Source organism: Hyla sarda, chromosome 6, assembly GCF_029499605.1.
Source record: "Hyla sarda isolate aHylSar1 chromosome 6, aHylSar1.hap1, whole genome shotgun sequence".
Classification (NCBI taxonomy): Eukaryota; Metazoa; Chordata; class Amphibia; order Anura; family Hylidae; genus Hyla; species Hyla sarda.
In genome coordinates this window covers 209,350,415-209,362,114 of record NC_079194.1, presented here as the reverse complement: position 1 = coordinate 209,362,114, position 11,700 = coordinate 209,350,415, and the positions used below count along the sequence as shown (strand labels likewise).

General features: G+C 42.3%; 1 protein-coding gene across 2 annotated transcripts in view; it reads left to right on the top strand.

The window, feature by feature from the left end:
• Positions 1 to 960: 960 nt before the first annotated feature.
• Positions 961 to 11,700, top strand: part of BRD7 (bromodomain containing 7) — a 49,063-nt gene continuing 38,323 nt past the window's right edge. The window contains exons 1-4 of one of the 2 annotated variants that reach the window (XM_056526356.1): positions 961 to 1,203; positions 6,072 to 6,274; positions 7,930 to 8,059; positions 10,692 to 10,746. In XM_056526356.1, the coding sequence (XP_056382331.1) occupies positions 990 to 1,203; positions 6,072 to 6,274; positions 7,930 to 8,059; positions 10,692 to 10,746 (602 nt within the window). In that variant the 5' untranslated portion in view covers positions 961 to 989. The remainder of the gene's footprint in view (positions 1,204 to 6,071; positions 6,275 to 7,929; positions 8,060 to 10,691; positions 10,747 to 11,700) is intronic. The other variant, XM_056526357.1, reaches the window with a different exon arrangement.

Below are 11,700 nucleotides of genomic sequence, written 5' to 3'. Positions count from 1 at the left end.
GAGCGATAATTAGACGCAGCTCCCTTATATGGGCAGGGGCTGGACTAACGCTAATTGGTCCATACTGCTGTCAATCACCATTACAAAGACTTGTGGGTAACACGTGACCCAAGGACCTCCAAAGGTCCTCCAACATACCGAAGGTCCTGCAACGCTAAACAAGGTAAGCACTATACATTATCATAAAATATATATATATAATTATTAAATATATACATGTATTATCATTAGAAAATTAGACTTGAGGAGAGGTGACTAGGGGCTGTCCCACCTGGGGAACCCTACCTGAACGTAGTTACTCTGACTTTGGGGACCTCTACACTAGGTACGGTATGCAATACGGTACCGGGACACCACAACTGCATTAGTGCTTCTGTGAGAGATGAATTCATCAGCATCCTGACAAAAATGGTAAGTATATGGTAATGACTTGAACAGAGTCACCTAGCGACATATACAGTATTTTAAGCAGACTGTACAATGTAACAACCTGCGCTTTTGTGTATGCTTAAAATAGTGTATACGCCCCGAATGGAGTTACTAGGTGACTCTGTTTGAGCCATTGAAATGAATGGCTTCAGCTGCCCTTTAATCCTGTATACATTTGCATCCTGTTTCAATGCAGTGTGGACCTAGCCTAAAAAATGTACCAGGGGTAAGTACCAACCAAAGTATCAAACAATAACACCTGCCTGTAGGTGGCGCTGTAGAACAGTTGTGCTATCAATAAATTGAATTGACAATTTGACCCTAAAACCATTGTTAAATTCCTAATTTAGACTTAGGTCTGTGGGGTGCTTCATGTCAATCACCTAAAAGAGCTGGTTACAGTCTAGTAAGCTTTAAAACACTGATCTACATTCTAGTGACAGTCACTGCAGGGAATTTCAATAATTTACACATGCAGTTCGCTATAGTGATCGGCAGGGGGAGCTCTAGCTTATACATTTACTCGAACAATAGCAGTCCTGGCGCTTTTTCCGGCATCAATGAACGTCTCTATGGTTTCCTCCACCGAACCGAAACCACCTCAGGCAAGACAACAAAAAGAGTTGTCGGTTCGGCGGCGTGACGTCATCAGCGGGATACGGAGGAAGATCCTGAAGGGCTCGGCGGGAGAGATGGGTAAGAAGCACAAGAAACACAAAGGCGACAAGCACGGCTATGACGGCAAGGGGGAGGCGCGCTCTGCGGCTGAGAACCGTGAGTAACCGCATACTCTTCTGTGTGTGAACTGTGTGTAAGAACACGACTCCCAGCCTGACAGGACAATGGGCGGAGTAGTTACAGAGCAGCTGTGTGTGGTAGTAGTCGCCGTTCATTCATTATTTCATTGCCTACTCTTACTACATCCCTGGCTCCACATTACCCTCAGCTGTGTTTCCCAACCAGTGTACCTCCAGCTGTTGCAAAACTACAACTCCCAGCATGCCCGGACAGCCTTTGGCTGTCCGGGCATGCTGGGAGTTGTAGTTTTGCAACAGCTGGAGGCACTCTGGTCGGAAAACACTGTCCCTAGGCTTTCCATACTGTTGCCTGCAGTTGGGGTTCAGGTGTTGTCTTTCTTTGTACTTTTATGGTTGTGCTGCCTCCCTATACCATATGGATGTAAGGAGGCTATATATATATATATATATATATATATATATATATATATATATATATATATTGCTCAAAAAATAAAGGGAACACTTAAACAACACAATGTAACTCCAAGTCAATGACACTTCTGTGAAATCACACTGTCCACTCAGGAAGCAACACTGATTGACAATCAATTTCACATGCTATTGTACAAATGGAATAGACAACAGGTGAAAATGATAGGCGATTAGCAAGACACTCCCAATAAAGGAGTGGTTCTGCAGGCGGTGACCACAGACCACTTCTCAGTTCCTATGCTTCCTGGCTGATGTTTTGGTCACTTTTGAATGCTGGCGGTGCTTTCGCTCTAGTGGTAGCATGAGACGGAGTCTACAACCCACACAAGTGGCTCAGGTAGTGCAGGATGGCACATCAATGTGAGCTGTGGCAAGAAGGCTATGTGATAGCCTGGGGGATGTAGGGTATGGGGAGTGTAGCTGTGCGTTTATTAAAGGGTGCTTGTTAACCCTTGCTATTTGTGACGCCAGGGTGAGGGCTCCTCAGTAATACGTGTCCTACCGCCACCCATCCCAAGAGCAATAGGGAGGTAGATAATAGAATGTCCACAACCGACTGGAGAGTTTTCTGAAACAGGTATAACACTTACTGAAGATTTTCTGCAACCTTCAATAACGGAACAGTCTCTTATGCATACAACTGCTTTCTTTGGAGATTGACAAAGGTTGGGACTTTAGCAAGTTAGTCTTTAAGTATTATGCGTTGTTCCACTGGATTTAGGGGATTTAGTTGTGGTCCAGTAGTCACGCTAGCATTAGCGGAGGTAGTTTAGAACTCACGGTTTTAGTTCTGCTGAGGCCGGTAGGTTTTTCAGGCCTAGCGTGTCTTTGAAAGTTGCGCAGATCCGTCCTGCTAGTCCGGCATCCACGAGAGCAGCAACCCAAGAGGGCGATAATTGGCTACAGCTCCCTTATATGGGCAGAGGCTGGACTAGTGCTAATTGGTCCATTACTGATGTCAATCACCATTACAAAGATTTGTGGGTAACACGTGACCCAAGGACCTCCTAAGGTCCTCCAACATACCATAGAGGAGATTAACATGGTCACCTGACCGAAGGTCCTGCGACGGTAAACAAGGTAAGTACTATACATTATCCTAGATATATACTATTATTAAATATATACATATATTAACAACTAGGGGTTGTCCCACCTGAGGGACCCTACCTGAGTGTAGTTACTCTTACTTTGGGGACCTCTACACAAGGTACGGTATGTAATACGGTACCGGGCAACCACAGTTTGCTGTGTCTGTCAGCGTAGTGTCCAGAGCATGGAGGCACTACCAGGAGACAGGCCAGTACATCAGGAGACATGGATGAGGCCATAGGAGGGCAACAACCCAGCAGCAGAACCGCTACCTCTTCCTTTGTGCAAGGAGGAGCAGGAGGAGCCCTGCCAAAGCCCTGCAAAATAACCTCCAGCAGGCCACAAATGTGCATGTATCTACTCAAACGGTCAGAAACCGATTCTGTGTACCGTGCAGGATGTTAGACATTTGCCAGAGAACACCAAGATTGGCAAATTTGCCACTGGCGCCCTGTGCTCTTCACAGATGAAAGCAGGTTCACACTGAGCACATGTGACAGTCTGGAGACGCCGTGGAGAACGTTCTGCTGCCTGCAACATCCTCCAGCATGACCGGTTTGGCGGTGGGTCAGTAATAGTGTGGGGTGGCATTTCTTTTGGGGGGGGGGGTCACACAGCCCTCCATGTGCTTGCCAGAGGTAGCCTGACTGCTATTTGGTACCGAGATGAGATCCTCAGACCCCTTGTGAGACCATATGCTGGTCCGGTTGGCCCTGGATTTCTCCTAATGTGAGACAATGCTAGACCTCATGTGGCTGGAGTGTGTCAGCAGTTCCTGCAAGAGGAAGGCATTGATGCTATGGACTGGCCCGCCCGTTCCCCAGACCTGGATCCGATCGAGCACATCTGGGACATCATGTCTCGCTCCATCCACCAACACCATGTTGCATTAAAGACTGTCTAGGAGTTGGCGGATGCTTTAGTCCAGGTCTGGGAGGACATCCCTCAGGAGACCATCCGCCATCTCATCAGGATCATGCCCAGGCGTTGTAGGGAGGTCATACGGGCACGTGGAGGCCACACACACTACTGAGCCTCATTTTGACTTGTTTTAAGGACATTACATGAAAGTTGGATCAGTTGGATAAATAAATACATTTAAAAGACACACGTTAACCCCTTCCATGTAAAAAGTTCAAATCCTTTTCCTATGTAAAAACATGCAAACATAATAATAATAATCATCATACAGCCTGGTATGCGAATAAAAAATAAATAAATAAAGCTACAAGGGTCAAAAAATGGCAATTAAAAAAAATTCTAAAAAGTTCAGAATTTTTAAAAAATTTGTAAAACATGACAAACTATACAAATCTGGTATTGCTGTAATTAGGCAACCTAAAGTATCAAAATAACAACATGTTAGCTGACTAAATGGTGTAGAAAAGAAAACCACCAAATTTGCAAAATTACCATATCAATTTTACTTCACCAATTTATTTTTATTTTTTATTTTTTTTTGGTTCGGAGAATGTTATTGAAAAATTAAAAGGTATCCTTATAGTAGGTAGTTATGGCTATCATAGGGTGAGGAGGAAAAAATGAGAGTGTAAAAGCGAAAATTGGCCGGACAAGTGGATCGTCATGAGGGACAAGTAGATTTTGCTCCGTTTTAGTCCCGTGGACAAGTAGATTTTTTTAAATTAAATTTCCACACCCCTGCAATTAGTTCATTCATTCAGATCTAGGATGTGTTATCTTAGTGTTCCCTTTATTTTTTTTTTTTTGAGCAGTGTATGTCCTGCCAACTGAATGGGACCACAAGATACAGCAAGCTGGATCATTGTAGCCCACATCCCTAACTGGTGCTCCATAGGGTTAAATAGGGTATAGCACAGGACCTAGTTGCCCTCTGATGTGGTTGGACCTATATGGAAAATGCTGCATCTTTACATGAACATTCATGTTCTCAACACCCGCTGTGCTAGGCTTCAGCCAGCCTTGGTTGTCATGCCCCCTCCATTAATGTCTATGGGAGGGGACATAACTGCTGTAGTTGCCCGTCATCCTGCACAGAGCCGAGTTCTTTCCCTGCTGAGGACTACTTGGGTGCCGGACCGGAGATTGGGGGGGGGGGGGGGGTCCCAGTGGCCAGACCCCCCTATGATCAGACATCTTATCTTATCCTTTGGATAGGTAATAAGATGTCTAGGGGCGAAGTATCCCTTTAAAGGACAACTGCAGCGCAATATACACTTATCCCCTATCTACAAGATAGGGGATAAGTGTTTGGTCGCGGGGGGGTCCGACCGATGGGACCCCCTCGATCTCCCTAACGGGGCGCCGCCATTAGCGCTCATGGTGACGTAGCGTCGACCTAGAGGTCGACGGTGACGCCCCGTCTCCTCCCTGTCCCCATACAGTTCTATGGGGGAAGACGGAGAGGCACGAACACTGCCTCTCCCATAGAGATGTATGGAGGAGGCGTGCCAGCTGAAACGTCATGCTGCGGCTGGCACGCCCCCTGCACGGGACAGCCGCGGCCCCGTACAGGAGATCACAGGGGTCTCAGCGGTCGGACCCCCCGCGATCAAACACTTATCCCCTATCCTCTGGATAGGGGATAAGTGTTAATCACGCTGCAGATGTCCTTTAAATGGGCACTACTGTTTGCAAAAACTATTTTATATAATGTAGAAAACCTTGTGTGTGTGTATATGACTAAGTTCAAATAGCCATTGTGTTCTGTCCTGTGCTGTGTCTGTTGAGCTTTTTTTATTTATTTATTTTTTTTGCACCGAACTACCAGAAAAAAATAAAAGTTCATACAGTATTCTTTTCTCCGCTATTATTAGCGGAATTGCCAACGGAGCTTCATTTTCTGCTGCCGATCTCAATGTAAGCTAAATGACTGAGCACAGCTTCAAATATGCCAGCTTGCAGGTTAAAACCCTTCTTTCCTTTACTTGACATGGATTCAAAACAAACAGATATGTTTAAGTTACATAGTCTGCCACGCTTTTGTGGCCCATCACATTTTGTTTACTAGTGGGAAGCAGTCAGAGTTAAGTCATTAGGTGTCTCCTTTCGAGCCTTTGAAATGAATGGGGCCCGCAGCAGTACATTACAATAGATGTCTGCATCCCAGGATGAATGAGACCTTAGGGGGGCACACCATTTGAATAGGAAGCCCTGAAATACAGGATCTTACTTGCAGCATCATTCACAATGCACTTCATAGCGGTCATGGCTCAGTTATGAATGAAAGGCCATTATTAAACCTGTGTGAACAGAGCCCTCATTTGGAGCCTTTAAGTTTTGTGTTGGCGCTATCTTACTGTTTGTTATTAAATTATTCTTATTATTATCTTTTATTAGAATATGTGGAAAAACCATTAAAACTTGTCTTGAAAGTTGGAACTGGAGAGGTTAAGGAGCTTTCGACAGCTCGAGCTGCTGCCCTCCCACAGGGTTTCCATGAAGATAAGTCAGACCATGATAAGCACAAAGACAAAAAGAAGAAGAAAAAAAAGAAAACTGAAAAGGTAGCACCTTCTGGTGAAGAGAAGAAGAAGAAAAAGGTGACTTGAATTACATTAGATTTTTCCACTTCTTAGTCAAAGAGGCTATTATAAGCCATATCCTTGTGTCCTACAGGCCATATGCATACCTTTTTAAGGCTAGGGTTACATGTAGCTCATCAGTAACGTATTTGACGCTAGGGATGTGCTGATGATGCCCTCCCGCTGTGCTCGTGTGTCTTGCGTTGTCTGCTACAAGCAGATACACAGGGATCTGAGAGTCTCACAAGCATATGTAGTTTACTCACAGACATAAAGACCATTCTCCCCCCACCCCCCCTCTTCCGCATGCGCGCGTGACTTGCAGATCCCGGTGTGTCTGCTCGTAGCGGAAGATTGCGTAGCGAAAAAACGTGATTTTCTAAATTTTGGGGGCTTTCAATTCTACACAGTAAATTTTTTGGAAAAAATTACACCTTTTATAATTCTGTAGGTCCATAGGTTTAAAATGATACCCAACTTAATAGGTTTGATTTTGTTTTACTTATTTTAAAAAATGTATAAGTTTTTGTATGAAAATTATCATGTTTAAAAATGTCTTCTTCCGACCCCTATAACATTTTTATTTTTTTGTATAAGGAGATGTTGGAGGACTCCTTTTTTGCACCATGATCTGTAGTTTTTATCGGTGCCATTTTTGTTTTGATGGGACTTTATGTGGTTAAACTAAAAACATTTTTATAGTTCAGACATTAGGTGATGGGTTAAATCACCCCCTGAAGGTGGCTCTGGTGACTGCTGTAGTGCTTGTACTACTACTGCTCCCATCATGGAAAAGTCTGTTCTATGTTGGGGTAGTAGTACAGGGGCTGAGGGACTGATAGCATCGGGTCTCACTTCTGAGACCTGCTGTGATCATAACTTATAAACCAAGGGAGTGGGCAGCATTCCATGCCGCTCCTCTCCCTGTCGAAATATATAAAAACTCTTCTCTTCATATTCCCCGCCAGGAGCCCTGAATGGCAGGGACCGAGTGGCAATTCACGGCTTTCGGTGGGGTATTTAAACATTGGTATGTAACATTGGTGTTCATTCAGCTGGGAAATGGAACTCAATTTCACCTGCGTCCCTCACAGGAGCCGTCACTCCTACTACTACTCCCATCTTGGCACAGAATCAGAAACGTATATAAAAATAAAAAAAGTGGCAACCGTATAGTAAAATCATGATGTGAATGCACCATAAGACAAACTGTTGCCTTTTGCTGAGATCAACCCTCCTCTGTTTATACATCTATGCTTCTGCCTATATAAACATTGATAAATGTAGTTATCTCCTGCTCTAGACATGGTATAATAGCTGGACAAGTTAAAGAGCAGTTCATTTTAAATGGAATACAGTTGTATTGTGATATACAGCACACATCTTGTGAACTGAGCACATCACACAGAAACCTGTATTGCTGACTGTAAGATGTATTCATGCACTTCTGTGTGCCACTTTGCCAGGAGAAAATAGCCCTGTAATGGAACATATATAATAGTGTGTATTAACGTATGCTAAGATGAAGGCATATAACTAAATAGTGAATTTTATTTTCTGTCAAACATAAAGTTGCATACTTATTAGGATTTCTTTACTTTCCAACTCATTACAGTATGTCAGACTTTTAATAATAGTTACGCTTAATCTTTTCTGGTCATTCATATTTTCAGGATGATAAAAAGAAAAGAGAGAAAAATTCACATGAAAGTGACCTGGATAAAGAACGCAGCCTCCATTCACCACTTGGAGCTGATATACCGGCAGTATCTGTTCCAGAATCTTCCTTGGCAAAACCAGAAGGTAAAGATAAACCTTTATGTACCTAAGCTCATAGGAACTTATCACCAAGGTACTTGGGTACAAAACCAACTTTGTCAAAACTGTCACTGCCAAGTTTTAACATTTTGTCCACTTTAATGGTCATTATCAATAACAAAAGAAATGATGTCCAAGAATGGGGACCGCATTAGGCATGACCTCTGCTGGTGCCAAAGAACGGATTACTTCTAATCCTGGGATATTAAATGATTCCCTCTCTATTGTTTGTAGACATTACATTCTCACTTATCTGCATTTTAGGTAGGTGTGGCAGGAATCTGGTTTTCTGCTGCTTGATTGCGTAGGCACTGTTATGCTATGTTCACGCTTCCAGCCTGAGATGGCAAGCTCATTGTTTTAGTGGCAGAATATACACCGCTGACATTTTGTAGTGTGCGCTGTGCAGCGGAATCCCATTGTCAACTATGGAGTTCTGCTACACTAGAATTTCCGAGTGAAATTCTCCTTCAAAATTCTACCCAGAAATTCTGTAGTGTTAAAGGGGTTATCCAGGAAAAAACTTAGATATAGATACAGTGATCCCTCAACTTACAATGGCCTCAACATACAATAGTTTCAACATACAATGGTCTTTTCTGGACCATTGTAAGTTGAAACCAGACTCAACATACAATGCTACGGACAGTCCAGATCTGTGAAATGTGTCAATGGCTGAAAGAACCGACCAATAAGAATAGGCATTCACTGGTAAAACCCCTGTATTACTGAAGCGTATGCACTGACTGATGTCTAGTAGCGCCCCCTACAGTACAGGAAGGTATTACATGTTCTGTACATTTTACCTGTACCAGGGTTACCTGCTCCTCTGGACACCAGGTGAGGTCGGCTCCATGTTACTTTTATAGGACACTGTGTACTGTACAGGACCCTGAAGAAGCTCCTGTCCTCTACATAGACCAGTGCTTACCAAGCAGGGTGCCCCTAGCTGTTGCAAAACTACAACTCCCAGCATGCCCGGACAGCCTACGGCTGTCCGGGCATGCTGGGAGTTGTAGTTTTGCAACAGCTGGGGGCTCCATGCTTGGGAAACACTTACACAGACAGTGATTTACAGCTCCCAGCAGATCTTTCTTACTGTTATATGTAAGGATTTGTTTTATCTGTATTAGTTATCTACTTATTTTTCTTCAATTCTCACTTTTTCCTAATTTTTTTGGATGACATTTTGGTGCCTTTAGAACCAATTACCAGGTTTCCATAGAGTTCTGGTCTCAACATACAATGGTTTCAACATACAATGGTCGTCCTGGAACCAATTAATATCGTAACTTGAGGGACCCCTGTATATATCTCAATCAACTGGCTCCAGAAAGTTAAACAGATTAGTAAATTACTTCTGTACTGTTCTGCTGAAAGAGTTGTTCTTTTCTGTCTAAGTGCTCTCTGCTGACACGTGTCTCGAGAACTGTCCAGAGTAGAAGCAAATCCCCATAGCAAACAAGCAGAGATGTCAGCAGAGAGCACTGTTGCCAGACAGAAAAGAACAAATCAACTTCAGCAGCTGATAATTATTGGAAGGATTAAGATTTTTTAATTGAAGTAATTTACTAATCTGTTTAACTTTCTGGAGCCAGTTGATTTAAAAAAAAAAAAAAAAAAAAAAAAACATTTTTTTCCCCCCCTGTAATACCCCTTTAATTAACATAATAAACTGACATATGGGTTTCTCCAGAGTCACACTCTTTCTATCCACTTTGGTTAACAGTTAAGGCTTCTAAATGTATCATCCTTTTATTAAGCCCCTAACAGTTTGCCCCAAGCTCTGCTGAGGGTATGGGCCAAGGCTAAAACAGTTATGCTCGGACAGAGCTAGGATCAGATCCCATGAGCCCTGTAAGGCTATGTTAAAGGGGTATTCCAGGAAAAAAAATTATACCAACAGGCTCCAGAAAGTTAAACAGATTTGTAAATTACTAGTAAATTACTATTAAAAAATCTTAATCCTTCCAATAATTATCAGCTGCTGAAGTTGATTTGTTCTTTTCTGTCTGGCAACAGTGCTCTCTGCTGACATCTCTGCTTGTCTCGGAAACTGCACAGAGTAGAAGAGGTTTACTATGGGGATTTGCTCCTACTCTGGACAGTTCCCGAGACAGGTGTCATCAGAGAGCACTTAGACAGAAAAGAACAACTCAACTTCAGCAGCTCATAAGTACTGAAAGGATTAAGTTTTTTTAATAGAAGTAATTTACAAATCTTTTTAACTTTCTGGAGCCAGTTGATATATAATGAAAAGTTTATTTCCTGGATAACCCCTTCAATAGCCCATTGATTTTATGTTGAAATAGTGTCTTGCTTCATAGTGGAGTTCCAGTGTAATTCGTCATTTGCTGCCCAATTCCTGTACAGATTGCAGGTGGTAGCAGACAGTTTAAGCAATGTGACACCCTTCTATCAAACGGATGGTCTAAAGTTTTAAATGTCCAAACAAACAGCAGTGAATACAACTAATGTTGTTTCACTTTATGTATTTACCTTAGTTACTAATGTCAATGTATTAGTTTGTTCTACTTTTCAGTTAAAAAGGTAAAATATCTAGATAAACAGGAGTCTTGTTTTCTTATGAAATATTTTGCTCTTAATTTACATACAGAAGAACAAACTCCACTGCAAGAGGCTTTGAATCAGCTTGTGAGGCAACTGCAAAGGTGAGTGACTTTTCCTGTAGGTCTTGTTTCTGCATGGCCAACAGTGGATGGAACATGTATCATTCGTATTCAATATCTCCATTTAGGAGATTCTGATATACAGGACCTTGTTTACTATTGGAGTCCTGTATAGAATGTGTTGAAAATGTATGAGAAAACGCATTTCCTTCTATTTCCCATAGACTTGCAGCACACAGACAGCATTTGGAAATAAATGCTCCAAACGCTGGCAAGTGGAGTATCCCTTTAAAGCATTGATCCTATTAACCCCTAGAAGACGCAGGGCATACATATATGCTGGGTGCCCATTCTTGATCAATGAAGCGCACTCAGGAGCTGAGGGCACTTTATACCTGGATGGTCCCATGGCTAATTCTGGACATGTTTGCCACATATATATATGGGTCTGTAGGTAGAAAAGTAAAAGCATTATGGCAAATAGAAGACGAGGGGGGGAAAAGAGTAAAAAAACTAATGAAAAACTGCTGTGTCCATTGGGAAACAATTAAAAAAAAAAAATTTTTTTTATTTATTTTTTTTTAAATCAAACTTTTAAAAAACCAACAGATTTGTAAATTACTTTTATTTAAAAAAAATCTTAATCCTTCCAGTACTTATCAGCCGCTGTATGCTCTAGAGGAAGTTGTATAGTTCTTTTCAGTCTGACCACAGTGCTCTCTGCTGACACCTCTGTCCATGTCAGGAACTGTCCAGAGCAGGAAAAGTAGCAAACCTCTCCTGCTCTGAACAGTTCCTGAAATGGACAGAGGTGTCAGCAGAGAGCCCTGTGGTCAGACAAAAAGGAAATATACAACTTCCTCTGTAGCATACAGCAGCAGAGAAGTAGTGAAATGATTAATATTTTTATATAAAAGTCAACAGGTTCTCCATATTGCCTTAGTCATCAGCGAATTGTAAAATGTAAATTTTTCTTCATCAACACCATTTTTCTAA